Source organism: Cyanidioschyzon merolae, chromosome 8 (assembly GCF_000091205.1).
Source record: "Cyanidioschyzon merolae strain 10D DNA, chromosome 8, complete genome".
Classification (NCBI taxonomy): domain Eukaryota; phylum Rhodophyta; class Bangiophyceae; order Cyanidiales; family Cyanidiaceae; genus Cyanidioschyzon; species Cyanidioschyzon merolae.
Window position 1 is genome coordinate 533,773 of NC_010134.1, and position 25,675 is coordinate 559,447.

The window sequence follows — 25,675 nt, forward strand, 5'->3', positions numbered from 1 at the left end:
CCAGCCCGACGTTGCGACTCGGTTGCCTTGTCGCCGCAACCGTTCTGGAGCGTACGTGCTGCCCGTGTTGACACGTCGCCTGGTGGCAAGCCGCTGTGGATGGGCGCTTTTTGTGACCACTATCTGGTACTGGTTATCCACGGGGTTGGTGACCAATATGCGGATAACAACTTTATCACCAGTCTTGAGCGCTGCACAGAGGCACTGGCTCGCCTCATCGAGCGGCAGTCCAAACGCATTCGCGAACAGCTGCGGAGCACTAGTCAAGCACGTGGTTGCTTCGCGGATGCGTTACTGGAAAATTGGCCAAGCGTCGACGTGCGCTGTATAGAGTGGCACTCGAAACTCCAGTACAAGCACGGTTGGAACCACATGGTCGAGCGCGTCACCCCAGCGGGTATTGAGGAAGTTCGTCGGATCATGCGTGAGACTTTCGGCGATATTGCGCTCTTCATGTCACCCAAATGGCACCAGGTGATCATGGAAGAAGTTGTTCGTGAGCTAACGCTAGCATACGAGCGGAAACGGGAGCAAGTTCGGCAGGCAGTGTCGCTGGACGGAGCTGTTCCGAGCGTTCGCGTTGCACTGCTGTGTCATTCGCTTGGGGCCCTGATCGGCTTCGACTTGATTCGGCTCGGCTATGCGCTCCCGTTTCAGGTAGAGCATGTGTTTTTGTGTGGGTCCCCACTCGGAGCGTATTTGTCCTTGTTGCCAAACGGAGAGCAACTCGCCCGCAAGTACCTGCTCGATCTCTGGATAGAGCGGCAACGAGACGAGGACGTCGTTGGAAAAGCCACTCCGGCCGAGCGCTTCGCATCGAATACGCAGATGCGATTACGCTCAGGCAGGGCAGATCGAACCGGTATCCGGCATACACGGGAACATGTCGATGGGTATGCCGCTTCTTCTCGGAATGCTGCCGCTGCCGGTGCGACGCTTCAACCACGGTTCTATAATCTGTTTCATCCGTTGGATCCGGCGGCGTTTCGCCTCGAGCCGTGGCTTGATCCATCCATGGCGCTGCAGGAGAGCGTGGAACTACCGCTCCCGTTGGAGTTGGAGCGATTGCTCAGCAGTCGGGCTCCTGCACAGGTGCCGGCAGCACCGCGAATGCAAACCGCCGCCACCGCCTTTACCACAACCAGCGCCATGACTGCGCCTACTGCTACCAACGCTGCAACGTTGCCGAAAGGCATCGACGCTTGCCCTGAGCAACAGCCGCCTCGGTATGCACCGTGCGCTGCCAGCGCACTATCCGTTGAGGGTCCCGCTGCGTCTGCTGGCGACGATATGAGTGCGTCCTCCATTCCTGATGATGTCGATGCGCAGAGCACGGGCTCCTTCTCTTCCGCGGAGGTGTTGACGAGAGCGTCCTCGACACGGCGATCGCTATCTTCGCCGCGGCTCTCTCAACTCGGAGGCGAAGGCACTTATCGAGATGATCCGTTCGCCACCACTGGACTCGGTGCCGCCCTACGAGGCAGAACCGCTGTTGGTCTCAGTCGATCGAGCTCGAATCCCGAGTTTACCGTTCCGCTCACCGCTGCGGAGACGGATCTGCCGGCGAAGGACTCCGTACCTGCCGAAAGTCTGGATCCGGATAGGATGGGTTGTACTTGCGGGGAAGCTCACTCGCTCGACAGAAAACGGTTGCAATGTGCGATTCGAACTTGCACTCGTCGGGGCGCCAAGACAGGGCGTTCAGAGCAAGCGAAACAGGTAGAGTTACCAGGCACGCAATTCCCGGATTCCGTTCAGGACTGGTGTCGTCCGTACCGCGAACCAGAATTCTCCCTAGACGATACCCGGGTGTACAAGCGGCCGCACGGGAATCCCGAGGTGGGGTGTTATTTTCGGCGTGTCGATTACGTCGTCCACGATCCGCAGGTCGCCCGCTCGGGACGCGTCTGGCAGTTTGTGCAGTGCCTTCGCTCCCATGCGTGTTATTGGACAAGTGATGAGGTTGCCTCGTTCGTGGTGGGCATCCTCTATGACTGTCTTCGACAGCCGCGGGCACGACTCAATGAAATGGGCGCCTTGATGGGTACCGACCTCGGCTCCATGGCGTCCGCACAACGCTTCGGCAACGGACATGCTCGTTTCTGCACAGATGCCGTGCCTGATGCAGTCGCCAGTCTCGCAGATGGTCGTGACGCTAACGCACCTGCAGCGAATCGAGAAACGGATACCAGTGCACCAAGCGGGAACGGCATGCTCGCCCGAAGGCGTGCATCGCCGGCTCGGCGAAGTGCTTCGGCAGCTTCACTGGATCCTGCACAACGGAAACCTGAGTGCTGCCAACAGTGCATCCCTGGCGCCAGTACCGTTGCATTCACGTCGGTCGGTCGCCCCGGCGAGTTATTGACTGTGAGCACCAAAAACTCAGTTCGCAGCAGGAACGGTGCAGGGCATCGCGCGAGCGTTTCCCCAACAAATAGCGCATACGCTAAGCATGGGTCACCGGACCCCGACGAGAATCATGATCATCATACGGGTCAATTTCGGCTTCTACACGAGGTCTCATCCTTGTCACCGGCACCAACTGTGGGATTTCTCGTGGGTGACTCGGCGCCGCGCCCTTTGCGTATGATTAGTGACCTGCTGGAAAAACTTGTCACAGAGGGCCGTTGGGTCGCAGCGCTCATGCTTGTTTCTGGGGCATTTATTATGAGCTGTGGCCTTGTGGCCTTGATTCTGGCGCTTCTATTACGTAGCCTCTATGTGACACTTTTTCTGAAGCAAAAACATCCACTGGGCTTCTTGTCATGAGCGAGTCCGCTGATTACCGGGTTTCAAGTCCCTAAAACACTACTGACGCGTCGATCGCTTGCCAGATATACGCACCTGGAACGAACGAACGCAAGTGATCAGCCGCAATCATCCAGCGCATTCTGGATGAAACTTCGCGCCTGCACCTCGACAGCGACAACATGTTACACCGCGGGATATGTACACCGAAAGGCGCGCTCCGGTTCGCGGAAGCATTCTATCCGATTGCTCTTCGAGAGCGAGCCGGGTCCACAGATGGATACGTGGCCGTCCAGGTCCAGTCTGCGGCAGCATCGATTGCGGTTCCGTCGGTATCCAGTTTGTCTCGCGTTCCTGCCGTCATTCGATCCGCGATCTTGCAGCGGCTGGGTGCGTCTTCAAGCGATGGCGCTGGGGCCCGCCACGCCTGCTCGATCGCGTCACACACGCCTTCAGCCGTCGACTCGCACCGTACACCGCCATGATGCAGGAAATGTGCATTGATCATCTTTAGGGATGCCGCCGCCCGCATCCACTCCACAATGGGTTCCCAGTAGCCGTCAACGTCAAATAGCACGATGGGTTTATTGTGGAATCCGAGCTGACGCCATGACAAGACCTCGGCGAGCTCCTCGAGGGTCCCGAGGCCCCCGGGCAGCGCCACGAACGCGTCTGAATCGAGGTAGAGGCCACGTTTGCGCTCCGCCATGTTTGTGACGGTGCGCACGGATGGCAGTTCCGGGTGACAGTTATGGACACGAAAGATATCGAGTATGACGGCATCGACGCGACCACCAACGGACAGCGCACCTTCGGTGAGTTTCCCCATGAGGCCAAAGCGGCCGCCACCGTTGCGCTGCGACCAACCGCGCTTCGCAATCGCGACACCTAGCTCGAATGCTGCCTGTTGGTAGTGTTCAGGGGCATTCGCAGACGACGACGCGTAACACGTTACAACGGGAGTGTCTCTGGGGGCGTCGGGGTTGCCCGCCATGACGAAAAAAAAAGATCGCCAAGCGCGAGCCTCTTTTGTTCCCGTAAAGCGAGCACTATCGACGCCGATACCTGTCGCTTGGGCCCAGAACGGCTTTTCGAAAAGCCAGTGTATACATGCGGCCTTTCGGACCGTCCAAACACAGAAGCTTTCGCACTTGGAAGCGCGTTCAGGGGTACAGGCGTACGGGAGCGTGCGCGCGCGCATCTTCGCCGGATACGCGCCTTTAACGATCCGTCATGAAAAACGGGCCAAAAGTGGTTGGTATAGTATAAAAAGAATATTTAGGGATGAAGTGGCCATAGAGCATGGATGACGGGTGTGTCGTTTGCGTGTGGCGCACGCGCGCATCGATCACGGAATGATCGCCATACCACCTCAATGCATAACTCGATCCATATGCACGACTTGCTTTTCGCTGACTTGCAGACTCGGTGTGTCTCACCGGCACTCTCGAACAGAATAACACTTGCTTGAGGGTCACGCTTCTTCTCGTGTGGAGTTCGAGCTCCGTCATACGCGCCCTGGTCGAAGCAGTGTGATTGACCGGAACTCGTGCAGCTCGTCAGCAATACCTGCACCCTGGGAGCATGTTTCAAGTCGTGCCAGCGATTCAGCGCCGAGTGCCTGGCCACCAAAGCGGCTACTCCTGGGCAACACGGCTCGAGGCGAGGCGCCGCCGCCAGCTTCGTGCTGGCCGTTTCACCATGCTGTGGCCGTTCGGTGCGCTGGAGAAGCGCCGGCGCGCGTTTGCCGAGCTCTTCACCAACCCGAACTTCCCGCCAAGCTGGCCGTACACTGCGTCCGATTTTGAGCGTCTCGATGAATCGCCGGATGAGTTGTTTTACACACAGCCGCGATTCGTGACCCATATTGATGACGACGCAATCGCTGCGCTCAAGTCGTTCTACGGGGAAACACTGCGTGATGGAACCGATCTGCTCGACTTGTGTTCGTCATGGATTTCGCACTTACCGGAGCAGTATCGACCACGCCAGGTCGTTGGGCTCGGGTTAAACGATCTTGAATTGAAAAAGAACACTCGCTTGGACCGGTGGGTGGTTCAGAACCTGAACGAGAACCCGGTATTTCCGTTTGCGGATGATTCGTTTGATTACGTCACATGCGTGGTATCCGTCGACTACCTGACCAAGCCGTTACAAGTATTTCGCGAAATACGACGGGTACTTCGTCCCGGAGGAATGGCCATCATTGCCCAGTCAAATCGATGTTTTATGCAGAAAGTGATTGCGATCTGGCTTTCCACGAATGACCTGGAGCACGCTTATATCATAGGATCCTATTTTCATTACGCCGGTGGTTTTGAGAACTTGCTAGCACGCGACATTTCACGGGGACGTGGCGACCCCATGTTCGTGGTCACCGCTACGAAGCAGAGGACATAGTTGCTGCTGGCGCTGCCGCTGACGAAGATGATGACGAAGGATGGCGCTTCGCGTCTCGGAACATGGACGCAAAGAAGGCCTTGTCGCGGCGATCCTGTTCGCGAAGAATGCGCTTCAGCTCCTGGAATTTGCGTTGCGCTGGTTCATTCCGAGGTTCGAGTTCCAGGATTCGCCGCAAGTCGCTCGCTGCTTCGTCGTAGTCGGCGCGAGCGATGTACGCGCACGCTCGTCGATACAGCGCCTTGGTTTGGGCGCTTTCGCGCTCGAGCACCTTGTTGCAATGCTCTATGACCTTGTCAGGGCGCCGGCGTTTCTCGTACACAGCGGCAAGGTTGAGCCTTGCTGCCCGCATGAGTTCCGCAGCCTCTGCTTTGAGGTCAGCCGGCAGGTCTGCATCATAACTGAATGCATTCACAATAAAATCATAATGGGGCTCAGCTCGATCGTAGCGTTGCTCTTTGTACAGTTTGTTACCGATTTCCTTGTGGCGTCTGGCGGCCTCAATTTTCTCCTGCGGCGACATTTCATAGCTTTGCTTGCCGTTCGTGAAACCGCAAAGCTTCACGTGATAGCTCTTCGGCAACTCACTCTCTGGCGTTGCTGGATCAGCGTACTGCTTGCTATGGATAGTGACAACCGCCTCCGCGCCTTTCTTCATTTTTGCGAGTGCCATCTCGAGGCCCGTGCAAGCCATACTGCCGTCGCCGAGCGTGACCTCTTCCTCGATGCCGCCACCACTACCATCAATGACGATTCGGCACCGCGAATCGATCTCGTTGGGACGCTCCCAGCCTTCACCTTCCTCCAGCACCTTCACCGTTACCTGACCGTCTGCAAGACTCGTGGTGCGATGCCATTTTGCGAGCCGCAGCTCTATCACCGCCGAATCGCTCGCGCCAAGTCCCAACGTTGTAAACTCCTGTGCATATTGTGGCGCACAGGTCAGCTCGACGACCTCGCCTTTCTTCATATCCCGGATTGCTCGCTCTACACAGCGCGGCACAGGCATGCCCTGGTAACTGGGGCGCATCTCCGTATCCCGTCGAACAGCAAAGATGAGTTCATGCTCAGCACTGTCCTGCACCGGTTCTCCGTTTCTCCGAACGAGTCTATAGAAGGTAACTGCCTCGTCTCCATCGCGCACGTGCTCCCATCCGCTACCCTCGCGGATCACTTTGCGAACGCAGCCACGATCGCCGAACAAGTCACGCACACTGTGCCAGGACAGAAGCTCGATCTCGAACTCGAGGGTAGCGTTCGGAGGGATTTTCGGCGGTGCGCCCGCCTCACCGTACGCATAAGAGGGTGCAATTTCGAAGACCGCAACTTCGCCCTTTGCCATCGATTTCACTGCGATATCCCATCCTTTGATGACGCTACCGCTGTCGAGCGTGAACTCGAACGGCTCACCGCGCTCGCGTGAAGAGTCAAACTGGGTCCCGTCGGACTTGAGGCGACCTACGTAGTGCACGCAAACCTCGTCTCCAGACTCTGGGTGCTCCCACGACGTCTGGGAGCGCTTGATGACTCGTTTCAAAACGCCACCGTCGCCAGTAAGGTCCTTCTCCTTATCGTCCTTGAGCGGCTCCGCGTCATCCATGTCGTCGTCTATGCCGCCGCCAACGTTTTCGGGTGCGAGTTCGTCGAGACTCTCCCCGTCGCCTTTGAACTCGGACTCGTCAGCCGCTATCGGTGTTGGTTCAGGAAGGCCTGTCTCTGGCTCGGTGACTTTTTCCGTATCTTTTGTGGGCTCGCTCTGTGCTTGGTTCATGGCTTTGTTTGCAGTGTCCTGTCGCGTAGTTTTCCGAGACTTGCGAGAGCGCAGCGTTACCATACACTAGCGCAGACCCAATCCTGTTTCGTGTGAAGCCCAAATCTCGCACAGTGCTTGAGTGTATGCCACACGCTCCTTAGTGCCTTGTGCGAAAACGAGCTGCAAACAACCCGTATTAGATTGGCCTGGAACAACTGGCGGAGGCGATCCGCATCGCACCCGGGTCAAGACGAACTTTCCAGAAGACACGCTAGGCGTGTTGTCGCCCTGAGGCGAAGGATCATTCACCTAGACTGTATAAATATGTATTTTTTAGTATATTATAGGTAAAAGAGGACGGACGACCAATGGTCCGTGTTACCTAGCATGTCGATCGCTCTGAGGTATTGCCCCGCAACCGGTCTCCATCGTTGGATACGAGACAGGATTCACGCTGATCAAGCACGAGAGCGTAGTACAACTTCTCGGGTGCAGCATCCAAACGATAAAACTCTCGAATAGCTGAGACACAGCCGCTGCTGGGCCGCCGCACGGTGACAAATTTCGAACGCATGGCGTGGGCGTCCACGATCGTAGTCGTCTTTTAACTTTATTCTATTCCACGTTCAAGTGAGTGTAAACAGATGCTTTTCGCAGTTTATAGCGGATACATACAAAGTGCGTTCAAGTTCATAAACATATCCTCATCTTGCGGACCATCGGGCGAAGAATAGCAATTGACGAAGAAGAAGACGGGAGATACACGAGAAAAGGTATTCGCCTAACGGGACATGGCTGAGATTGTAGTGGCACAATGGGCACGAGTTCTGGCAATCCTTGCAATGATCAGTTGCGCCAAAGGCGAAAAACGCATGGAGTTCGTGAAGTGAGACTTCAACGCCGCCATCAATAGCAGACGATGTGCGATACTGAAGACGAGACCAGAGGAGCTGACGCAATCATACCTCATGGGGCAGTCTCTCAAGCTCGAAGTCTAAAAGGAGAATCTGGAACCTATAGCGAGGGGCCGGTCAAACAAGGCTGGCAGACGTGTGCGCGTGGGTATTCATTAACAGCACATAGAAGTGGGTCATTTTTTGTTTCTCTGAACACATTGTATCTCTGTACCGCAGTAATCGGCGCTTAAAAGCTCCGGTTCCTGCTGAGTGCATTCGCTTGCTGGCCGGCCGGCCAGCTCTGTGGTCCCATTATGAGCTACCCGACAAACCCCTTGTCTCTTTGCATGTTTTCTATGTCCTTTCTAGCGGGAGCACGTTGTCTTGCCTACTTGTTGCAAGGACGCCTGCTCGCTCATACGGAGACTCTGGACGGAGGTGGGTCTGCATCTTCGGCCTCCGATCTCCTGTTTTTCATACGTCGTGGCATCATGGTCGACATTTTTAATGGCATCTCGTATTGCCGGACTTTTCCTTGGATCATGGGTTTCATTCAAGGCGCTGATCCCGTCGCTATCTGAGTCCATGTAGCCTGTATTCGCACAGGCACAGGTACAGGCGCAGCTCAGCATAGCGCACACGCCAGCATCTTCGTGGCAGACAGAGAGACACCACCACCATTCATGGATTGTCTAACATCACTCGCGTTCGACAGCATCCAAGGCAAGCCACGCCATGCGGCCGTGTCGTCGGCGTCGGTTTTCGTCGAGCGTGTATGCTATAACCGGAGTCGACATGTATCGAAATGTTCATTCATTCGGTTATCAATCCCACTTAACACCTGACCTTGCACAACACCAAGAATCAAGTTCTCATGTAGAGTCAAGGGGCCAGGTTCATGCTGTATCATCGCAGCACGCGGCTCTCGCCAGTATTCAGAAGATTTCCATAACAGCGCCTGTAGAGGTCCACTTGACGCTCATAAAGTGCCGCAACAGCTGGATGTCGCAGGGCTTCGCGAAACTCGGCAGAACACAATTGTTCCAAGAAAAAAAGCGCAATCGGCTGGGACACGTGCTGCCGGTACGCCGGGTCCTGCCGCCAGCGCTGCAGAGTTGTGAGTCGTCTCTGCGCCACGACGTCGTCGAATCGACGCATCTGGCACAAATATGCCACATAAGACGGCGACGCAAGCGACTCTACCCAAGCAAGCTCCTCCAGAAAAGATGCCGCTGGCGGTATGCTCTCCAAAAACGACTCGTGCAAACCGCCCGAAGGCATCTCCTGTTGCTCCGTGTGTGCAACACCGGCAGCGGTGCTGGCGCTAGCGTCGGCACTGCCAACCAGCGAGGTGCTCTCCGAGCCCTCCCCCGCCTCGGGAGCAAGCTCCGCTGTCTTAGCTGCAAGTTTCCGTTTGCGTCCCGGCATTGGTGCAGCGTATCGAGCGGTTTCCTCAAGCGCCCAACCGCCAAAGCTGGCAGGTACCGATACGAAACACGGAGTGTGTCCGCTATCGTCGGCTAAGCGTTGCGCTTCGCCACCAGTGATCGTCAGATCCCGTGCCAAACCCGCCCAACAAACGCTGCAGTCCAGGAAACAAAGACACAGACGCTGCAACTATTTCCCCTGATCAACAGATCGTTCACATGAACTACCCGGAGTCACGAAAGCCGGGACAGCGATCCGCTGCGCACGCTCGAGCACGCCACCCGCGCACACATCGCAGGAGCGCGCGGACACGTGTCTGCGCTGCCTCGCAAACTGCGGCAGCCGCAACGGCCGTCAGCGCGATCTCCCGCGTCGATTCGCGAGCATTTGCCTTGCATCAGCGGCTGTGCTGCTGCTGCTGCTGCGCGCCGTCGCCGTGCACCGCCACGAGCAGCCAGCGCACGTCGCGTGCTGCGGCAGACGACGCACCTCGCGGGGCCAGCGCGCTCCATTCAGCAGCGAACACTGCGATTGGGGTCGCCTGAGCGCCTCCTGGAAGTGTGTGCTTCAGTGTTCCCTGGACTGGTGTCGTGCACCTGTGATCACTTGGGTTCTCGGTGAGCTACTCGTTCGTAAATGGTTTTCGTTACATCTGCAGGTATAGCAGCCGCAAGGTCTGGGTGCTCTTGGTTCGGTGCCGCTCGTTCACCGGCTGCGTTGAGACGTACTGTGTGCAGTCGACGACCTCAGCAGCTGTTGGCGTCAGCGTACCCGGGCTCACGACCACCGCACGCCCACGAGGCTGTCCATCACGACGGTGCGCATCGGCCTGGCGAGCGAAAAGGTTTCGTACAGGAGATGCGGGTTGTCGCCATGCGCCTACACACGAAAGATCAGGCGCGAGAGGGGAAGCAGGAGGAGTCAGCACTGCCTATCACGGAATGGCGTCCGACGCGCGCCGACTTTTTGCAGTTTTTGGTGGACTCCAAGGCAGTCTATGATTTTATGGAGGGTTATGTGGCCGGTGAGGCCTCAAAGGGAAACCCACTCTTCAAACCTTTCGTGAACACGGGCCTGGAACGCGGTCAGGCGCTGGCCTCTGACATTGCCTGGTTCCGCGACGAACTCGGCTATCAAGTACCCGAGCCGACCGAGGCAGCGCAGCGTTACATAGACTATTTGCGAGGTCTCTTCGAACGCAGTCCAGAGGCCGTGCTCTGCCACTGGTACAATTATTACTTCGCACACACCGCTGGTGGTCGAATGATTGGACGGAACATGGAGAATATGCTGTTTGGCGACGGGCCCAATGCAAAGCGCTTCGAGTTCTACAAATGGGAGCGAGACGTCAAACAGATCTTGGATGAGGTACGTGAGCGAATTGATGAAGTAGCCAAGGATTGGCCCCGGGAAGTCAAGGATGCATGCTTGAACGAGACCGGCCTCGCTTTCGCGTACAGTGGAACCATTCTAAATAATCTCGCGAAACGCGCCGAGGAGCCGGCACCAGCATCGTGAAAGTTTATCGAACCTGTTTGTGCGTAAAACGTAGTTTTTGTATGTATGGTCGCTGTTTGGCATCCGGGTCCCTCACAAAGTCTCGGAGCGGTCGCGTATGATGCACCGCCAGCGCCGTGAACCCGCTCGTTGCCCGGCTGCGGACAGCGCGTCGGCACTGCTTGCCGCATGCACGCCAGCAAGACGAGCTCGACGGGCGCCTGCGAGACAACTCCGTAAAAGCGCGCTCTGCACTATGAGAGACAAGCGCACGACGTCCATGACACCAAATATGATCTGGTACGCGGGGATCGAGTTTCGTCGCTGACCACGAACGAAGCATTCCCGGTGCGATCTGTAAATGGAACAGCTAGGAGATGCCCGCAGACGCTCCGTTGACGAAGACGCGTATATTAAAGAAGACCATGCGATCCTGCTGGTCATCGTGATCGTGCGTTCTGTGCTTCTGGTAGTGACGAGCACAGCAGGCGCAACGCCTCCGCTCAGCTAGTTTTCCATCGTTCCAGTGCGGCAGCATCGTATATGGCATCTTCGCTACTGGCGCTGCACACACGCCTGCGATCTGCTCTACTGAAGAGTCCGCGAGACGAACGAAGCAATCGCGGGATATGCGATGCCTGTCAGCATTCAGTTAATCGACGACCGCTGCACATCAGACTTCGTACGTGCCGAGAACCCGGGGCAAGACTTGCCTTCGTGGATCACGATGCAGCGCGGGAGCGCTCCTGAGGCACGGCACGCGGGACATCCGCGAACGCATCCATGGTGTTGTAGGGGGCAGCCAACCGCCATGCGGTATCGAGGATACCGCTGCGCCGATGGACAAGTCCAAGCGAACGTTTACACAGAACCGTTGAATGCCGGGGTCTCCTGCGAGCCTGCCTTGGCCATGCGCCAGACGTCGTCGCCTCGAGCGAGCAACTCTATCAGGTGCAGGCCGCTGGGCGTCTCCACGATGCCACTCAGTTGGCCGGGTTCCAGGTTGCGAACGGCTCGTTCGAATTCTGCATGCATCTCACCGGGCCCAAAAGGACGTATCCGACCGCCGTATCGGCTGCTTTTGCAATCGCTATGCTGCAAGGCCAGCTGTTCAAACGAGACGAGTCCGCTTTGTATCGTTTTCTGGAACTTGGACAGAAGGGCCCGCGCTTCCGCTTTACTACGCACAATGGGGTGGCCCTTCAGGTCGCTAGGGTTTCGTGATCCGGTATGCTTCAACAATATGTGACGAACATAAAAGACATCGTCCGGTGCCCGAGTCGCGTTCGACTGGGTCGCATCTGTGTCGCCACCGGTGATGCCGCTCGCGGGTGATGCCTGCTGCTCCGGACAGCGGCGACCGAGCAGCTGAATCAGATGGAAGCCAGACGAGGTCTCCACAACGTCGCTGATATCGCCGGTATGTTTCAGCTCCAGAAACGCCACTCGGGCAAATGGCTCCTGCATGGTTGTGTAGTCAAACCAGCCCAGGTCGCCACCTCGTTTGTAAGAATTACAGTCTGATTCGATTCGAGCGACCTCCTCAAAGCTTGCTTCCCCGCTGAGAATGTGTTGCCTCAGAGACTCAATCACAGCGCGTGCCTCATCTCGGCTAATGCTCACTGGTTGTCCGGTGCGCTTGGATACCGGGTTCCGCACGTCGCGATGTTTGATAAGGATATGGCGAGCGCGCACCTGTCCAGGAACTGGAGCCGCCGCAGTGCTCTCCGCAGGCGATTGACGCTCTGGAGCGCCACCAAGCCGAAGCCTCACGTATTGGGAGCTAGACCCGAACTCTATACGCGAGCCTTCAGCGATTACAAGTGGCTTAAGCGGCTCAACTTGTTGTCCACGTACTCGCGTGGCCCCAGCGCCCAAGTCGATCAGATAAAACTTTCGATGTTCGCGGTGAAATGCGACGGCAGCGTGGAGCGCTCCAACGTCAGACGCGTCCGCGAGAACAATGTCAACTGCAGTGGCCTTTCCTTGGCCGTTTCCAACAAGCAGGTAGCCCCGATTCGCCGGAAAAGGAACTTTGCGGACCCGCTCGTTGCTCTTTTGAGTGTAAACGTCTAGACGTGCGCCAGACGGTGCAGCCCCTAGCCAACGTGGTTCTTTAAAGGTAGGTTGGGCTTTTACACCAGAAGCTTTGCGAGCAGCTTCCATAGTCTTTCCGTGCGACTTACCTCCCTGAGCGAGCGCGGTTTCGCCAGCGCTTTGTTTCCCTCTGTAGTAGACACGACCCACCGGTTTGATAAAGTATACCGCTTCTTTGCTCCCAAAGGTTTCCACGAACAACTAGAACGCTGTAGTCTCTACAAATGCGCCCTTGAATATGGAACCTTTCATTGCTACTGAAGTCAGACAGCCGAGCTTTTGGTGCCACAGCTCGAGACGGCTGCGTGCACCCCTCTGTAACGCAGGCGTCGTGCCGCCGAACGCTACCCCAGCGAAGTGCGAGCTCGTGCGCACGGCTTTAGCGCCTTTTGCGGCAAACTAGGTGCGCTGGTCTCGACGCTCACCTTGGGCTACGTCGACATTCGAACGATATTCATCCTTACTGCCGCTGCTGCCGTCATCGGTTTCCTGGCGACGTTCATCTTCCTTCCGGATGCAACCGGGTTGGATCTGCGCGAACATGACTGGGAATGGGACCTGACTCTTCGTAACCACGCTGAGCTGTACGGCGGCGAGGCCGCCAATCTACGACATCTGTCGCTCTGCGAACGCTGGCAAGGCAGAGGCAAACGCTACACGCCGCACTGGCGAGCCCAGTTGCGCAAAGAGGAACGTTCAAGTGATGCAGCGGCAACCAAGCTAGCAACACCGCCGATCGCGGCGAGCACCCTCATACCGTCTACTGCTCCTGACAATCGCTGAGCATCGAGCGAACGATCCGGTACGATGATACGGAGTATGGATGCCGTGCGCGTTGTAAAGGATCAAGTGATATCTATTGACGCTGAGCGAAAGCGTGAGCGACGTACAACTTGACACTTGGGCGCAGCAGCGCGACGACACGAGCCATGTTCCCGTTTCGAAACGCGAGCACAGCACGAAGGTATCAGCAGTACCAGCGGGTGACTGCGGTAGAACGAGCACTCGCGCTGCCTGGCAGCGTCTCGCGCATCGCATGGAACTGGAACTCGTGCGTTGCGTTTACGACGAAAGCGCTACACCTGGATCCACCTAAAATGGAATAGGTCTCATAATTTGGACGCGCTCTCTAAAGCTCGAGACTGTTTCCACTGCCGCCAACACTAGTGTGTGCGGGGATTTTCTGCAACAGCGCCCGTTTGCTCTCTCTTATTTCAGATTTTAGATACGCCCGTCTCTCCTTTCTTTGCGGCTCCGATGTCAGCAGTGAAAGCACGATGGCGGTAGCGTCAGCATCCCGATTCGGACGCTTCTGGTTGTTTGCGACGCATTGCGTTCACGGACGGGAGATGCAATCTACGGTTCGCTTGCCATTTCGAGCCTCTTGGTATGCAACTTCTGTGCAAACTCTCTAGCTGTGGCACTTGGTTGTGGTCAGGCCCTCCCGAATGCATGTGTCAGACCTGCCCGTGCTCCGAGCGCTGCTGTGTCGCGCGTCCAGGCTCGCTGCGTCGCTCTGTTCATACCCCTTCGGATCCAGAAGGCTCCATTGGATGCTGTTCTCGTTTTCAACGCTCAGTGCTGCATCCAACGATCTGGGGCTTCTTCTGAGTGATGTCCTCCGGGAGTATTCTGTCTGGTGCACGGGCGGTTGCAGGCTATTCCCGCTGACCGAGGATGTATGGAACGTGATGAATTCCATCATAAATCGAATACCAAAAACAAAATCCAGGCTGGAGATCATAAGCACAAGTGTCTGCCCGTCACCGTTCCCATTGTGCAAAGCGATGAAGACGCTCTCCGCTGGACCCAGTGGATGCGATGACTCAATTCCGAAGACAAGAGCCTTTTCGATGCAAACAGAAGATACGGAAGCGTTTGGGAGCGTGTCACCCGAAATGCAGCATGCCGGTGCTGTCGAATGCAGTTGTGTCACTGGTCACAGCCACAGGAGGGTTTGTCTTTCGAACGCAATCGAATATTTGGGTGAGAAACTCAGGGACTTTTCGGCTTGAGCTGGCGAAGAACGCATCCTGGAATGACGCCCCGTTTTTTGATTCCCCTTCAATCCCACATCGCCTATAACGTTCCTTAGCGAGAGATCCATAAAATTAAAGCACGCGCGATTTGAACATCCTGCACATAAGGAACGGAGAAGACCGGAGGCTTATCCATATGGACTGACGATTGATATCCTTTGTTTCACGAAAACTAGTTCGAAGGAGGCGTGAAACGTCCTCATTCCGGCCACGTACCGAATTCCAGCGGCAAAGCGTCGAAAGAGCCACGTCGAACAGCGTGACATGAATCCTGAGGCTACTTGTATGCGTCCGTAAGCTGTTACTTTTTGCACGTCGAAAACCGACTTTGCACATCTAAATTTTCGTTCGAAAAATACTCCGAGATGTAGGAACAAAGCACAGCATCCCGTGGTGCACTTCACTCGGATACGTATGAAGCGTATGCCGCTCTTCGACGAACGCTAGCTCAGCTTGTCTGCTGCTTGCTGACCTCGAGGCGACCAGTGAGCGCCTCGAAGCACTCGAGTTGTCACGCCTAGGGTATGGGAAGCACGCAGGATGTGCTTTTGATGAAACGTGAACTTCGAAAGCGCATGCGGGAGCTGCTTCGGCAGGTGTCAAGGAACGATTTGCGAGAGCGTTCCGCGGAAGCCTGCCGACAGCTCACCAACTCGGAGGTGTTTCGGTCTGCACGAACTGTAGCGGCATTCTGCCACATGCCGACTAGCGAAGTGGAGACGACTGATTTGCTTGCCGCCTGTTTTGCTGAAGGGAAACGCGTTTTTCTGCCCCGTGTGGATGAAGGATCAGTGCGAAAGATGTTGTTTTTGGAGGCCCACGGTCTGCAGGACGTCGAGAGCTGGCCCCTGAACGCCATGGGTATTCGGGAGCCGCCTTCTACGTGGAACGGACAAGTCAGAAGAGAAGTGCGCACGCTGGTTGAGCGAGAGCGAAAACCTCTCGACCTCATTGTCGTGCCCGGACTCGCCTTTGACACGTTCGGTCGTCGACTGGGTCGCGGCAAGGGCTACTACGACACCTTTCTGGCGACGTGTGAGCATTTGCATCACGAGATGCAGCTTCCTCCGCCTCGAAGAGTTGGTCTTGCGCTTTCATGCCAGATGGTCACCGAGGTGCCGGTATCAGCACATGATCAGGTCGTGGAGGCAGTCTTTTACGCTTGAGGTGTCCGGCCATACCATGGAACGCTATGGCAAACGGGCACGCAGCTATAGCCATAGACGCTCGTACGCGCGCAAGCTTGACGATGAACGATAGCCCCGGGAAGCGCGAGCGTAAAAGCACTGACTCGGCACCGTGCACGATACAGATACCGCTGAACCTATTCATCACTGCATCGAAGCCGCAAGGCGAACTTTATCCGATCAAAACGATTGCTGAAGACTGCATGCACGACTAGAGGAGCTAGATGAAGGAACCTCTTCTGCAGGTGCATGCTCGCACTGCGTCCTATGCTGAAAAGCAGATCCACCAACAATTCATGGGGAAGCGTACATTGCCACTGAGCACTTCACTATCCGAAAGCATCCTTCGGATGGAGTCCTTTGCCAAAACCGCGACACGACAGAGCGCTGATGGCAATCATTTCAGAAGCGTGATTATTTGACGTATGTGCGTTGCCGCGACAATAGAGCCGGCTAGGTTCGGGGATCTGGTATCATCGTAAAGAACGCAGTGCAATTCTGTGTCTTCGCGCATTGTTTTGCCCCGGTGGCATTGCACAAAGAAGTCCCTGCGTCTGAGGCAAGGCCTCGGGGTACACGCTGCACCCGGGTCTCTGATGCCAGTAATGCTGGAGTGCTGCACTGCAGCGCACACAGGCTCACCCCTGGATGCAAAAGGCGCGTGTTCCTCGCAGCGTTTATGATGCGTTTTCCCAAACCATGCGACAGTTTATCAAGGCCGCATCCAGAGGGCATGCACAGTCTGCGTTCCTTCAAGTATCGGGATTCTGCTGGCATAGACACAACCACGCATCCGTGCGTACAGAGCTGGTGGTGCGATCGGTATTCGCCCAGGTGCCTCAGAGGCTGTGCAAGGCTCTCCCGCGCTCAACCATTCCACCACCTGCCATCGTTGCGCCATCGGACTCATTACAGCGCCCAGTCCTCTTCATCCAAATCAGATTCATCATCTTCTTCCTGGTCTAGTGATGCGATATCGATTTGGTATCGCAGAATACCTCCAATGCCACCAAAACCTTTCACGAACTGACTGCCCTCTGCGGTTCGATCTGTCACCAAGTCCAGATGTGCTCCGAATCGCTTGTAGTTTTGCGCGAGCCAGTCCACCAGGGACTCTGACTCTTTGATTTCCATGTCTGGTCCGCCGTCCTTGGCCGTATCACTCGCCAACTGATCCAGCTTCTCCTTCTGAACGATCCGCACAGTCTCTTCGCCCGACTGTGGGTTCATCAAGACAACACGGTCATACTCGAGGTTCTCCCAGACAATTAATTTCTCTACTGCGCCCATTTCCAGCGCCTTCATGGTATCGTCGACCCCGTAGCAATATTACCCAGTATCCAGTGCGATCTGGTCATAAAATTCCTTCAAAAGCCGCTTCTCACGTACATATTTCACGTTTGACAGACTGTCAGCAGCCAGTTCAATCGCTTGATTGAGACCAACCTCACCGCCCTAGCTGATATCTACGACCGCGATCACTTTGGCCTGTAGACGGGGGTCGAACAGGTCGCTGCGTGCGAGCTCATTCTTAAAGTCCGCGGAACCAGCCAGCACGATGCCGCTCACATTAACTTTGTCGCCATCGGGAATAAAGAGCCGCACCGCATCTTCGCCAACACGTCGTAGATAGTTATGCCGTTTTTCCATGCGGAGACGCGCAAAACGGAGCGCGGACTGACCACCTCGACCATGCTTCTTCGGCAAATCGACCGTGAAACGATGCAGAATCTCGCGCGTATTCCCCGAAAGTACAGCGGAAAGCGCCCCATTCCCGTCGATGATGATGAACCCGAACTTTTCATCACCTTCAAGCAGATTCATCAGTGGTTCTACGTGGAACCGCGAGTCGCAATAATACAACGACGTGTTGATCGGCTTGTGTGCCTCGAAGTCGATGGTCACTTGTTTCTCGCCCTTGTCCGTTAGAACAGTCCCACAGTAAATTGCTAGACCGTTCGGTGGAACTTTGTTGTAGAGCTTAAGGCGCTGTTGCGTAGATGTGATAGCAGACAACACGGAAAGTCGGTTGACACGGGACTTGATGTTGGGGGCTGTTCCCGCTTCGTCTGCGAGAAGTTTCCCAACCTTTGCAACTTGGTCGCCCGGTGGAATCAGTAACGAAATCATGGACGTGCCGTTACCACGTGCTGCCTCCAAGCCTTTGAGCAGTTTTTTAATGCGGAACATGGTTACCGCCCGATCCTCATCGTCCTATTCGTGGTTGTTCGACGGCAGTGCGGCGCCCACGGCAGCAGCAGCTACCGTCGTGATGGATGCCATGCTTAGCGGGAAAGCACACGAACGCGACTCTCTGAACGCGTAAAAAGTAATCTCTATGCGATGAAGGCTTTTTGCTCTGCCTAAGAGTCACCCTGGTTTTAACGCAACAGCACCACCAGTGCTAGACAACGCGTAGCCGAACACTGCTGCCACCCGGTGAGAAGACCCTGGGTCGAGCGCGCATTGTGGCAGCCTTCGCCGGCGCGCCGCATCATCACAACGTCTTGGGAGAAGAGCGCTTTTCACACAGTGCTTCAGGATGTTGTTCGGTATAGCAGAGACCTGATTGCGGTAGGGAATCGAAACAGGTTTCCAAGCGACAGCTTGAACGGCACGGTTCTAGTTCGACAGTTGCACGCAGCCTGCTGCGTTAAAAGCGGAGGAAAGCGCTTTTTCGCTTGGAGCAGGATTTGCTGCCTGTTGCAGCGAAAGAAGATTCGCTGAAAACGACGCTTTGGGCTAGCGTTCTATCGCCGAACTGGTGTTGTTGCAACGAGTAAACTCAGCATGCGGCTATTGTTGCAGCGTTGGAGCCAAACGATGCGGCACGGGAGCCGCAACGCGCTCGGGATCGTGAGGCTGCGATCCTTTCCTGGTTGCCTCTCTGGGTCGGAAAGTCGATCACACTGGAGGCCAGTCACGGTATGGAGCACGTGTGCAGCCGTCATCGCGGCGAGCTTAGCGAGCGTTCAACGCCCGGAATGGCGACCGTGGCTCTGCTACGCTGAGGCGTCCACCTCGCTAGAAAGTACACACAACTTCACGGCTGCTACGGAAAAAGTTGCACCCTTGAGCGATGCAGCGGAACCGGCAACAATACTGTGGAAACAACTGCCTGACTCGCTTGCAGAGCTGCGCAAGGCCGACATCGTGCTTTACCAATATGAAACATGTCCATTCTGCAATAAACTCCGGGCCTATCTGGACTATTGGCGAATACCGTACAAGGTTGTCGAGGTGAATCCAGTAGGCAAGAAGGAGCTAAAATTCAGCTCCTATCGCAAAGTACCCATTCTGGTGGTGAACGGCACACAACTCAACGACTCTGCTGCTATTATCAAAGCACTGGCGCGCATCACGGACCCGGACCGTGCGTTAAACACGCAATGGTTCGACTGGATCGACTCCTGGTTTGTGCACACCTTACCACCAAATATATACCGCACCCGTCATGAGGCGCTGGAAACGTTTGACTACATCACGGAAAAGGAGAAATTCTCGCCGTGGCAGCGCTTCACGATTCGCTACGTGGGTGCTGCGGCCATGTATTTTGTGAGTCGCCGCCTCAAGAAGAAGTATCATATCGTCGATGAGCGCCAAGCACTCTATGATGCATGTCGTGACTGGCTCCAGGCTGTCGGTTGGCCAGAACGTCGTTTTCTGGGAGGTGCACGACCATGTGCTGCAGACCTGGCCATGTTTGGCGTCCTTCGCAGCATCGAGGGTTTCACAGCGTTTCATGAGCTCGCGGCCAATGTGCCGGAGATCGTTCAATGGTATCGGATCATGAAGGACCAGGTGGGTCCGTCTGCGCGCATTGATTCGATGTAGAAAAGTTGCCGAATTTTCTGGTGAACTGATTACCTGCAGAACGCAAAGAATGGAATTTTTTATCTATTTTGATGGATTGAGGATCGAAAACAATGCAGTGTTGCGTGTTGAACGCGAACGGCACAAAGAATGCAACGTTATCGATCTGGATTGATTGTGGGTCTGGGCTGCGCAGAACGGTCTGGAAGATAGACGAGTCACCTGTGAGCACCCTCCATATCCTGAGCAAAGTACTTCGTCATCCGTGGCGAATCGTGTGCATATCTTGGATTTGTCATATGGGCAATTTTGATTGGTAGCCTGGTGCATTGCTGGTACACGTCATCCACCGAGATGCTTTGACTGTCTCATACCAACAACCCATTCGCAAGAACGCACACGGCATCGTGTTTTGTTCCCGTAGCGGGAACTTCCGGTAGTAACCTCAACTGAGGAAGGAGCCGCTCGCTCGTGCTGCGCCCAAACCTCCAGCTGGGCATCATCATTTTTCATATCTCTGTTCAGTGCGACGAGCATGTAAAGGCAAAACTCATCAGAGATAGGCAGACGAACTAGGCACTTCCCTAGTAGCGAGGACTCTCGTTTAAGACGCCGAGTTGCCGGTGCGTCCTGCAACGTGCACCAGCGCTGTTCTCTATCGCCATCCGCTGGCTCACGCGGTACACCCAAACCTAGTCTGCGGGAAACTTACGCAAAGTTTCCAGGATCATAGCTTTGGGGCTCCTCACTCCCGAGTCGCGCTGTGCGTGACCTCTTTTCGCTGGGTTGGCATCCCCAGCGACCGAACGAGGACGACGTTTTCGCCTTTGAGGAGGATCGTCCCTAGAGCAACCGTCCGCCGCTTATGCTTTGCAGTACTTCCCCACTGCTCCACGGTGTCGACCAGAACTAGATTGGTGTGTTCGTCGAAGCCGCGCAAGGTGCCTTCCAGAGAGTATCTGGTGTTTTCGAATAACCAGACCTCAACGCGGGCTTGTTGGCGCGCCAGCGTTGCTAACAACTGCTCTGGAACTATCCGTCTGTCCAGAGCGTCCTTCGGCATCTATGTTCACCACTTAAGTTGGCTGCAGGCGTGCAACCAGGGGATTTTGCCTGCTTTTCACGGTTTGCTCGGGAGCAGATAACAGCGCGAATGCCGAAGCGAACAACGTTACGTCAGCGCAGCAAACCCGTTTCGCCACAATATCGTGTACATGAATATCCACCCGCAGACGTGTCTCAGCCTTTTCTTACAGGGTTCTGGTATCGGTTTCAGTTTCTCCATATACACTCCGACGCTGTGAGGCTGCCCAACAAAGTTAGCTTGCCGCAGCGCTGCGTGCCTCGCATTCAGCACAAGCATCTCCTGATATTGATACCAGCGTTGAGGTCTCGGTTCATGGACTCCATGCGTTTGTTGCCGCTGGTTGATCTCACCAATGATAGGAGACCAGAACTCGTGTACGCTGTGCCATTGGGTGCTCTGTCAGCTCTTCGTGCTGATTTGTCGACGAAATGCTCCGCTGGCCTCGCTCCAACTCAACGTCCTAGGGTGTATATTCCAGCTCATCCCTTCGATTTTTCGAAAATGAACGCATTTGCTTATAGCCTGAGATGAGAACCTTCCCGCATCGAGCAGCACATGCGGAATAAAGACCAAATGTGCCCCGGTTGGTCACCATGTGCTGAACGCTTCATCAATTCGCCCGGTGGAGCGATCGTGACGATTCAGGACCCCAAACTCTCCTTCTATGGGGATGAACCACGGGTGACAAGAAGGAATGAAACCAGCTCTACCCCTCGATAGAATTGGCAAGTGCTCGAACTGAAGCAGAACGGCTGAATACCACTGTGTCCAATAGAAGGACCTTACCAGACGTTTGGGACAAGTCTTCAATGACTCGACAAAAAGAGGGCGCTGCTGCATGAGTGTTCTCTTCAGCGGAACTGAGGCAGCCAAATGAATCCACCGCAGCTAGAACAGATGATGATGTCGACGTTCTCTACGATTTCGAGCGTACGAGCAACGGGCTCCCGCTCAGCAAGTATTCATCTGCGCTGCGATTGTCTCGTTTGAAGCAAGTCTCATCGAGTGAGAAAATAAACTGATGTTCCTGTGCTTCATACCGATCGCGACGTTCCAGGAACGCCGTGCCTGCGATTTCGGTGGAAGCTGGCCGTGAATGAACTAGCACTTTATTGCGATTGGATCCCGGTGTTTTCAGGATCACGCGAATAAGCTGTTGAGAAACAGAGACGCCCGTGGTGGCTACTATGGACGCATTTGCTTCCCGTAAATTGATCAACTGGTCGTTTTCTATCACTGAGTGCAGGCAGGCTTTGAGAATATCAGGTTTCGGCCCGGAGCGCATATACTTGTTTCTTTCAGTGCTCGTCAAGCATCTGCGTATAGTGGTATGATTGACATCGAGGAGCAACGCAATTATCATTGCATTGTTCAGTGAAGAATACATATGCCGTATGCAATTCCTCCACAATCTATACAGAACATTACCTAGTGATTTCAACCTCCTCCTACACACCGCAGCCGCGATGAAAGAAAATTGAGTTGAAAGACTATCAACCGAAGCGCCTTTACGTCGTAACAGCGTCTGGTACTCGAAATTCTAACGCAGCCACGTACCAGCAGCGGATCGAGACGGTGAACGGACGCACCAGCGTATACCTCTATGTACGGTATTCGCCTCTACCAGATACGCAGCATGCCTGCGATCAATGCGAACAGGCATCGAAGTGCCCTTGGTACCCAAGTTTTGCCGTCCGAGCATGCCTTCCTCGAAGACGCACCTTGCATCTATCCTCAGATCGTCGAAAACGACACCAAACATGCTTCTGCACAGCGTCCTGTCGTACAAGCGCGCCAAGTAGGCGTTTGTTTTCAGCACGGTGCTGTCTGACGCTTGGACTGCACGAGTGTAGATGCTACCGATCCCGACCAGGTCCACGGCACCTGATAGCTGACGAGCAGGTTCCGCTGCGACTCCAAGCCCGGCAATTGGCAAGCACACGAGTCGCGCTCAACTTGCAGAGCGCTGTGTCGATCGCCGATGCTGCCCTTGGTCTAACGATTCAGAGTGGCAATGTTGACAGCAGGCACGCGCCGCTGACGCACAGCTTGAGGATCGCTTCGATTCGAGACCACGGCGACAATACGCGACCATTTCAGCGCACCGAATGCGACTTCTCCGTCACTGGCCTGCAGCTCAACTAGGCGTCGTGCAACGCGCATCTTAGCTTCCAGGACCTCGAGGGAAGCGTCCGTCGGGTCGCAGAGCCAATCCACAAAGCCCGCCATACTAGCCAACGCGACAACTCCGATTCTCGACAGACCTAGCGCAGCGAATACCGCCGCAGCAGCGAGCCGCTCTTCTTCCGAAGGATGCCGTGCACAGTCCAGGACAATGGGCAGTGCATTCGTGAACGCCTTGACGGGATCCGCATCCCTGATCGCATCAGTGAACAGATGCAGCACCCTTTGCTGCCGAAATTCGAGGTCGGATTCGGCGGCTCCGTACCCTGAGACGGCTGCTGATGAAAGCGGCTCGTCGAGACCTGCCAGGAACACACTCAAAGCACGCAAGGAGGCCACTCGAATATCGCACACGCTCGCCGTTTGAATGAAACGAAGCGTTAGTTTCAAGGTGTCAACGTCCGCAAGCAGCACGTCCATGCCGCGTTCACAGAGCCCCAGAGCGCCAACCGCGGAGATCAGATGCACCAGCAGTGTCGTCCGACGAACTTGATCAAGTCGTACGGACCAGTGTGCTGTCTCAGTCTCGCCATCTACCACGTGAAGCAAGAGAAAGCGCCCAAGAATCTCTACGAGATTGGCGTTCATCCAAGCGTGGAAGGCGCAACGACTGGACCCGGCACTGGTGCGCACGAACCTCAGAATCCCACACATCCAAATAAACCAGCGTTCCGCCAAGTCGCTCGAGGCAGGCTCGTCTGGCGCCAACAAATGGGCAAGGTGTTGGCGTAGCAGCACATCGAATACCGAAATTTGGTCGAGCAACTCGGCTGCTATTGCACTGCGTTGCATAAAAGCCCCAAGCACATCCAGCAAGTTCAAGCGGAGTAGCAAGTCCTCATCCAAACGAACAGGAGCTGCGATTTTGGCTACAAGCACGGTTGGCAACAGCCGACGTGCGGCAATCTCTGCAACAGACGAGTAGTCGCAGATCTCAAGCAGGAAGCTCAAGGCTCGGATATGCGCGACCGCACCCGCTGCACCCGAGAGCATCTCCTGTACGAGGATTTGCGCGCCTCGTGCTTCGCTGAAGAGCACAACTGCGCCGCGGAACGGCTTCAGCTGTACCAGGTTCTTCAGGATTTTTTCACAAAGTCCCGCAGCTTCGGTGGATGGATCATCACGGAAGCTCAGCAGCACCAGTGACAGGATATCGCTGGCGTGCTGTGCAGTTGTGCTGGGAGCGTCCACTTCTGGACCTGGCGCTTGTGCGGCCTCTATCTCCGGACGAAGCTCGTTCGTACTTTCAAAACGTTCGATAATGGTGTCTGCAACTTGCTGACAAAACGCTTCAGGCAAGTCATTCCGTTCAAGAAGGAGACAAAGCAGACGGAGCGCAGCTGTGCGTACCAGCGGGTACCGGCTGCTCAGACCGAGCTGGATGAGCTGGAGCACCTGCTCTGTAGGTACGACGTGACGAACTCGGGCACTTGTTGCAGAGAGCTTGACCAGTTTCTCCATTGTTTTCGTTAATACCCGGATGGAATCAAATATGTTGTCGGATGGTACCGCGTCGCTGTCTGAAGCCTCGAGCGACGCCCGCACCGCGTACTCCTCCAGTGTCCAGCCCAGCAGCGGTAACGGCAAACGCTCCAGCAAGTCCAGTGCCGCACACTCCGACAGTGCTCCAGCGTCTACATATTCCCTCACTGTATCCAATACTTTATCGGGAGTCCAGTCATTGTGGTGAGCGTTCATTCAGCAACAGGTTATCACGCTTTGAGATAGACATATCCAGAAGCAATCTCCTGATCGGCGGCGGGGCGCAGGACAGCCGCTGCGCGTGCACGCGCACCTGGCAGATCCGGCGGGCACGAGACACGACGCTCTGGTCGCTCCTGAGGGGAACAGTGATCCTGATCATTGGCGTGCTATTCTACTGTAAAAGTTGTATTCGCGTTGAGGTCGTAGCAAAGTATAGGTTTTCTGTTCCATCCTATTCCGACCCTCAATTGAGTATATTCAAGTGTTTTTTCGAAGTAAATAACAGAAGCGTTCAAAGAGCGTTCGTTTTCATAAAAAATTAAAAGGAAAGGCATGGAAATGGAAGTGGAGGATCCCGGAGGGCCGATATCGCCGGCTCTCGGAAAAGAAGGATAAACATGGCGGAGCAAAGAGGAACAGGAAGTGATGAAGAATCAAAAGGGGGCGAGGTTCTACGTCGAAGGCGGCAAGAAAGGCAACTGTACGGCGATATTGTAGTGAAAGCCTGTGTTCTTAAATATATCAAGGATCCGTAGAAGGAAAAGTTGCCGGACGCCATCAAAAACCGTCTCGAGTCGTACTCCATGAGTATGATAAAGGCTTCTTCAGGACCGACGCATTTGGTGAGGGAGATGTATCGCTACGTGACGAACATGGAAACGGTCGAGATTCCGGACGAGTTTTTCGACAACACATTTTTTCGTCACTTGATGCTTGGCACAGGGGAAGAGCGGAAGGATATAAGAGCTAGTGCATGCCCCTCACGAACAACATCCCTTTTGCAGGTTCGAGGGTAATCGAAACAAGGGGGACTGGGGTATTTACGACTATGGGGCGATGAA

General features: G+C 55.3%; 11 protein-coding genes across 11 annotated transcripts, besides 3 other annotated features; 5 read left to right on the forward strand and 6 right to left on the reverse strand.

Annotated features, from left to right (window-relative positions):
* Positions 1 to 99: 99 nt before the first annotated feature.
* On the forward strand, positions 100 to 2,769 carry CYME_CMH204C (similar to phosphatidic acid-preferring phospholipase A1; the record flags this gene model as incomplete). The annotated part of the gene is made up of 1 exon (XM_005536089.1): positions 100 to 2,769. The coding sequence occupies one exon, from the start codon at positions 100 to 102 to the stop codon at positions 2,767 to 2,769; it is 2,670 nt and encodes an 889-aa protein (XP_005536146.1).
* A 217-nt stretch (positions 2,770 to 2,986) lies between these two features.
* On the reverse strand, positions 2,987 to 3,949 carry CYME_CMH205C (hypothetical protein, conserved; the record flags this gene model as incomplete). The annotated part of the gene is made up of 1 exon (XM_005536090.1): positions 2,987 to 3,949. The coding sequence occupies one exon, from the start codon at positions 3,947 to 3,949 to the stop codon at positions 2,987 to 2,989; it is 963 nt and encodes a 320-aa protein (XP_005536147.1).
* Positions 3,950 to 4,332: 383 nt separating this feature from the next.
* Positions 4,333 to 5,148, forward strand: CYME_CMH206C (hypothetical protein, conserved; the record flags this gene model as incomplete). Its single annotated transcript, XM_005536091.1, has 1 exon — positions 4,333 to 5,148. One exon carries the CDS (start codon positions 4,333 to 4,335, stop codon positions 5,146 to 5,148), a length of 816 nt encoding a protein of 271 aa, XP_005536148.1.
* Positions 5,129 to 6,982, reverse strand: CYME_CMH207C (probable peptidylprolyl isomerase; the record flags this gene model as incomplete). The annotated part of the gene is made up of 1 exon (XM_005536092.1): positions 5,129 to 6,982. One exon carries the CDS (start codon positions 6,980 to 6,982, stop codon positions 5,129 to 5,131), a length of 1,854 nt encoding a protein of 617 aa, XP_005536149.1.
* A 1,721-nt stretch (positions 6,983 to 8,703) lies between these two features.
* Positions 8,704 to 9,225, reverse strand: CYME_CMH208C (hypothetical protein, conserved; the record flags this gene model as incomplete). Its single annotated transcript, XM_005536093.1, has 1 exon — positions 8,704 to 9,225. One exon carries the CDS (start codon positions 9,223 to 9,225, stop codon positions 8,704 to 8,706), a length of 522 nt encoding a protein of 173 aa, XP_005536150.1.
* Positions 9,226 to 9,861: 636 nt separating this feature from the next.
* CYME_CMH209C (heme oxygenase) lies at positions 9,862 to 10,743 on the forward strand (the record flags this gene model as incomplete). Its single annotated transcript, XM_005536094.1, has 1 exon — positions 9,862 to 10,743. One exon carries the CDS (start codon positions 9,862 to 9,864, stop codon positions 10,741 to 10,743), a length of 882 nt encoding a protein of 293 aa, XP_005536151.1.
* An 840-nt stretch (positions 10,744 to 11,583) lies between these two features.
* Positions 11,584 to 12,888, reverse strand: CYME_CMH210C (similar to peptidyl-prolyl cis-trans isomerase Ess1p; the record flags this gene model as incomplete). Its single annotated transcript, XM_005536095.1, has 1 exon — positions 11,584 to 12,888. The coding sequence occupies one exon, from the start codon at positions 12,886 to 12,888 to the stop codon at positions 11,584 to 11,586; it is 1,305 nt and encodes a 434-aa protein (XP_005536152.1).
* Positions 12,889 to 13,057: 169 nt separating this feature from the next.
* Positions 13,058 to 14,904: a sequence feature (pseudo-gene of inorganic phosphate transporter).
* A 478-nt stretch (positions 14,905 to 15,382) lies between these two features.
* CYME_CMH212C (probable 5-formyltetrahydrofolate cyclo-ligase) lies at positions 15,383 to 16,024 on the forward strand (the record flags this gene model as incomplete). Its single annotated transcript, XM_005536096.1, has 1 exon — positions 15,383 to 16,024. The coding sequence occupies one exon, from the start codon at positions 15,383 to 15,385 to the stop codon at positions 16,022 to 16,024; it is 642 nt and encodes a 213-aa protein (XP_005536153.1).
* Positions 16,006 to 18,543: a sequence feature (pseudo-gene of eukaryotic peptide chain release factor eRF subunit 1).
* A 292-nt stretch (positions 18,544 to 18,835) lies between these two features.
* Positions 18,836 to 19,879, forward strand: CYME_CMH214C (hypothetical protein, conserved; the record flags this gene model as incomplete). Its single annotated transcript, XM_005536097.1, has 1 exon — positions 18,836 to 19,879. The coding sequence occupies one exon, from the start codon at positions 18,836 to 18,838 to the stop codon at positions 19,877 to 19,879; it is 1,044 nt and encodes a 347-aa protein (XP_005536154.1).
* Positions 19,880 to 20,603: 724 nt separating this feature from the next.
* CYME_CMH215C (Sm protein E) lies at positions 20,604 to 20,921 on the reverse strand (the record flags this gene model as incomplete). Its single annotated transcript, XM_005536098.1, has 1 exon — positions 20,604 to 20,921. One exon carries the CDS (start codon positions 20,919 to 20,921, stop codon positions 20,604 to 20,606), a length of 318 nt encoding a protein of 105 aa, XP_005536155.1.
* A 2,019-nt stretch (positions 20,922 to 22,940) lies between these two features.
* CYME_CMH216C (hypothetical protein) lies at positions 22,941 to 24,827 on the reverse strand (the record flags this gene model as incomplete). The annotated part of the gene is made up of 1 exon (XM_005536099.1): positions 22,941 to 24,827. The coding sequence occupies one exon, from the start codon at positions 24,825 to 24,827 to the stop codon at positions 22,941 to 22,943; it is 1,887 nt and encodes a 628-aa protein (XP_005536156.1).
* A 211-nt stretch (positions 24,828 to 25,038) lies between these two features.
* Positions 25,039 to 25,675: part of a sequence feature (repetitive element) that runs on past the window's edge.